This window comes from Alligator sinensis, unplaced genomic scaffold (assembly GCF_000455745.1).
Source record: "Alligator sinensis unplaced genomic scaffold, ASM45574v1 scaffold150_1, whole genome shotgun sequence".
In the NCBI taxonomy this organism is placed as follows: domain Eukaryota; kingdom Metazoa; phylum Chordata; order Crocodylia; family Alligatoridae; genus Alligator; species Alligator sinensis.
Genome location: NW_005841840.1, coordinates 5,343,451 through 5,348,061, shown reverse-complemented (window position 1 = coordinate 5,348,061; position 4,611 = coordinate 5,343,451). Strand labels below are relative to the sequence as shown.

General features: G+C 42.7%; 1 protein-coding gene across 5 annotated transcripts in view; it reads right to left on the bottom strand.

The window, feature by feature from the left end:
* Positions 1-4,611, bottom strand: part of SPATA5 (spermatogenesis associated 5) — a 328,502-nt gene that overhangs the window by 302,247 nt on the left and 21,644 nt on the right. For all 5 annotated transcript variants that reach the window (XM_025204774.1, XM_025204765.1, XM_025204785.1 and 2 more), the window contains one exon: positions 3,309-3,432. In XM_025204774.1, coding sequence (XP_025060559.1) covers positions 3,309-3,432 — 124 coding nt within the window. The remainder of the gene's footprint in view (positions 1-3,308; positions 3,433-4,611) is intronic.

Sequence of the window (4,611 nt, the reverse complement as noted above, 5' to 3'; positions counted from 1 at the left end):
GCAGGAGTACTGGCATCAAAAATCCTAACTGATTAACAAGACTGAGCTTAATCAGTTTACAAATGAGGTTATATGACATGTTTGTGATAGAGGACAGGAAGTTACTTCCAGTAACGTGTAAGAGTTCAGCATCTCAGTCTGAAAAAAAGATCATCAGGTCTCGGTCTCTCCGCCTCCCACCCTCCCCCGCCAGTAAATCTCTGGACTATTACGCAAAAATATAATGGAAACTTGCAAATAAACTCAAAAGAACACACAGAAACACTGCATCTAATGGAGCAAACAAAACGGAAAAAAGAGACCTCACCTCCTGTGTCCGTGCTAATCAGACCAGTAATTCTCAGCCAGGGTGCCGTGCCCTGAGGCCCTTTTTCAAGGGTTCTATGGGGTGCCACACAATGTTAGCAGCGTTAGAAATGCAAACATGATTCACAAAATAATCCCAGAGATTTCAAACAGGAATCCACATTCTGATCTGCTGTGAACTTGAGTTCTTTGCAACAGAAGAATTGCTCTATAGTCAAAACTGCTCTGCAGTCAAAAAAATTAAAAAGGAAGAGCTGGCATATTTCAAGGGGAGCTTCCAGTCTACTGAGGGATGCCGCAAGTCTAGGAAGGTTGAGAACAAATGAATTAGACAGAAGTAGACTAGGAATTAATATGTTCTATGTGCCTGAAGCAAACCTTACTTCAGTCAACAGATAAAGTCCCACAGCTTCCATGGACTTTTAATTTGGCCTTGAAAATTGAAGGTTAGCTTAATGCAGATTTTAGGACTTTAGGCCCTCTGTACACGATCCAGTTAAAATTTTCAAGAGCTGTTTAATCGCACAATTAAACTGAGACCAGCTACATATTCAAAGTATCTATCATGCCATAAAAAGGTCCAAGCAGCTATAAAGTTCGACCTTGATAATGTTTACAGGTGGTCCTCGGGCTTACAACACAATTGGTTCCTGAAAACTGCGTCTTAAGTCAAAACGCTGTAACTCAGAACTGATTTTTGCAAAGGAACAATGTTATAAATGGGGGATTGGTTCCTGAACCAAGGCCTGATACCCTATTTTCACCAAAAATAACCGAGAATTTTGTACTCAATCAATTATAGACAAGTAATATAGCTACATTAATGTATTTATATTGTAAATAGCAATCATACTGATTTGGAAGGACTTCTTTGAAGTGACTTTGCTGGACTTTTTGAAGAGCTCTTGGCTGGAGTCTTCTCAAGAGTCTTGGCCGCAGGTCTTTCTGGGGTCTTGTCTGCTTTCTTAAAGAAAGTGTCCAAGGAAGTTTGGACAGATGTTCTCTTCTTTTGCTTGTAAGTTTCTCTGTAGCAGCTGTACATGAAAGATAGGCCCCTATTCACCGATGCACTGTGTTCAATGTTGGGGTCATGTTCCTCAAACAGGAACATGGCAGCTTCCAAATACTGAAATGCCTCAGCCAACACTTTTGTCGTCAAGACTTTATGAGAAGAAGTCTCTTCAACAGTGGGTGCATCTTCTTCTTCCTCTGCCACTTTTTGCTGTTCTAATTCAATGAGGTCCTCATTAGTTAATTCTTCAGAATGTAATGCCAGCAACTTATCAACATCTTCTGGTGCAACGTCTAAGTTGAGTTGTTTGCCCATTTCAACAACATTTTTGGTCACCTCTTCAACAGTGTCTGTAAAGCCTTGGAAGTCAGGCACAAACTCAGGACACAATTTTCTCCAAACACCATTCAAATTTGATTGTTTCCATGCCTCACCAATGTTCTTAACTCTCCCCCTGTTGTTTCTTTAGATCATCATAAAGACTCCTAGCCTTTTTTCCTGAATTATGTCTAACTCACAGGAGCACGGCACTGATTTTGATCTCTCCAGCCAAACGATTAACAGTTTCTCAACCTGAGCAATAAGTCCAACATGCTGCTTAGTTATCACAGTTGATTGCATAGAAGCTGAGCCCTTAACATGTTCCTGAATTCTTACCTTGTCTTTGGATAGCCCCATGATAGTCGTTTGGGGGATATCCAAAGCTCTACCGATTTCAGTTGACGTCTCACCTTTTTCAGACATCTTAATTATTTCCATTTTTGCTTCCATAGTAATTGCTCTACATTTCTTAGAAACATCACTTGCACCAGATTTATGCTTTTCTGACATTTTGATGGGCAAAGAAAAACTAAATTTTAAGAAAAAGTTTGAAAACACAAAGATTCACCACATAAAAATTGCATCGGAACAGCAACTGAGCATCTTGAGTCAGGGAGATGGGCGGCACGGTGGATTGGCGCAGGAAAATGGGCAGCGCAGAAAACTTGTTTGCTGGCGTGGCGTGGCATTGGATTGAGAGTCATAAAGTGGGAACCAAAGTTGGAAAGTCAAAACAGAGCGTTAATTTATAAACGTTGTTAAGCACCGTGTGTCAAAATTCGAACATTGTAAAGTCAAAGACTGCCTGTACTAACTTTGTAGTTGGTTGCTATCTAGCTTTATAGCATGTATGGCACAGTCTCTCCTGCAAATGAGGATAGCAGCTGTGATCTCCCAGACATGGGGGCTTCACACTCCCCATGGCTGAGAGATCATAGCAGCTGCAATCTCCCACTCATCAGGGTGCTCCATGCATCCTGCAGCTGGGAGAGTGTAGCAGCAATTATCTCCCAACCACGGGGGGAGGGGGGGGTGCGCTCTACAGTCCCTATGGCTGGGAAATAGGAGCTGCTACCATCTCTCAGCCATGAAAAACATGGTATGCACACAATGCACATGTGGTATTGTACTGTCATTAAGATATGGTGGGATCTACTGCACAACCCCATAATCATGCCCCCTGCCATGCACATGTGGGAGAGCAGGAGGAACAACTGTGTGGATCATACATTAGATCCTATTGCGCCTTTACCTGCACATGTGGAAGGGCCCTTAACAACTGACGTTGGACACTACTAACAGTTATTTTTACTTAAATTCAAAGCAATATTAAAATAATCTGTTTTGAATCAAAATTTTTCTTCCCATGGCTTACATTTGTCACCAAAATAACATCAGGGGATGGGAAAGGACAGAAAGCAAATGAAAGTATGCACACACTCTTCTTTTTTTGGAGGTTCAAAAATACCTCCAAATGTCATATTAACTTCATGATTACTGATAAATATAGCTATTCCTATTCCCAAAAAATCCAGTTAGGTATACAGACTCCAGTAAAACAGTTTAAAGTTTCCTCTAAAAGTTGGTCTGACTATATGATAAATACTAACACAGTTTGCTTAGTTTTTCCCCATAATACATTAACTAAGTCAACACACTTTATACTTACTGAGCCAATGCCATCCATCAGTGTTAGCAATGAAGCTACAACTCTCTTTTCAACTTCATTCTGAGCTCCTTCTCTCTTTGGACAGAGTGCATCCAGTTCATCTATAAAAATAATTGAGGGGCAGCTGAAAGAAAAATAAGTAAAAGCAATTTAATCCATCCAATGTATATATCCAAAGGATTTACATGGAGATTTGCAAAACTGTCTAAGGAATATAGACCCAAAATTATCATTAATTTTAATAGGTTTTTGAAACCTTCAGCCCCAAGACCTGGTTCAACTCTAAGATGTGAATACATAAATTAACAGCATTGTGTGCTCCCATATTTATTGTCTCTCAAAGATGAGATATTCAATTTGCTCACTTCACAAAGATGCCTTTTCTAATTGCCATCACTGAAAAAAATCAGCCTAGGACCTAAAAGTCAGGCTGGGTTCCTTTTTGCTAACATATCACCAGTAATAAAAATCCTGTAGTCTAAATTCTGCCCTCAGGTCATTTTGGCCTCCAAGTTTTTCTATCTGAGAAATCATACACTGTCCCACCAACCTCAGAGGGTATACGTACACTACAATCCAAAGGTGTATAAAGCAGCCTTTATGGACATCTCCAAGCTCACTTTAAGCTAGCTAGCTCTTATTAGTACAAAAACCAGACCTGACTAGCTGCCCAAGTATTTATCCAGGGTTTCAGATAGGTTTTGCAGTCTGCATAGAACCCTATCCTGTCATAGCTTCACTGTCATTAGCAGGGATCCAGGTTTTCCATTTCCTGCAGAAAAGCAGAAAAAAATGTGGACTTTCCCTTTTAACTGAGAAAAACATGGATTTTCCACTTTTGCAAATTGCTCTCTACAGGCTGGCAGAGTTCCAACCTGCAAGAGTCTGGGGGCAGTGGGAGGATGGCAGTCAGGCAGGAGGCACCACGTGCATGTACATGGAGAACAACTCCCACAGGTAAATCTGGTGGGGGGGGGGGGGGGGGAGGGGAATAGAGGCCCCCATAGGAAGGGAGGGAGGAAGGAAGGGAGTCGGGCAGGTCTGGAGCTGCTGCCCAGCCAGGTGGTACATGGGGCTTGGGGTCCAGGGCCGTGTGCAGCAACAGGGCCCAGGCAGGGAGCAGGATGGGGCCAAGGGTGGCTCACCTCAGGGGCAGGGTAGGCTGGCTCACCACCACTGCATGTACTCCTGGGGCGGGGGGGGGATATGCCCCCAGATCTGTGTGCAGGGTGGGGGCAAGTGTGGGCTGCCTGCTGCAGGCTCAGGCTTCCCACCCTGCTGTCTCTGCCAGGAGCAGGGCCGA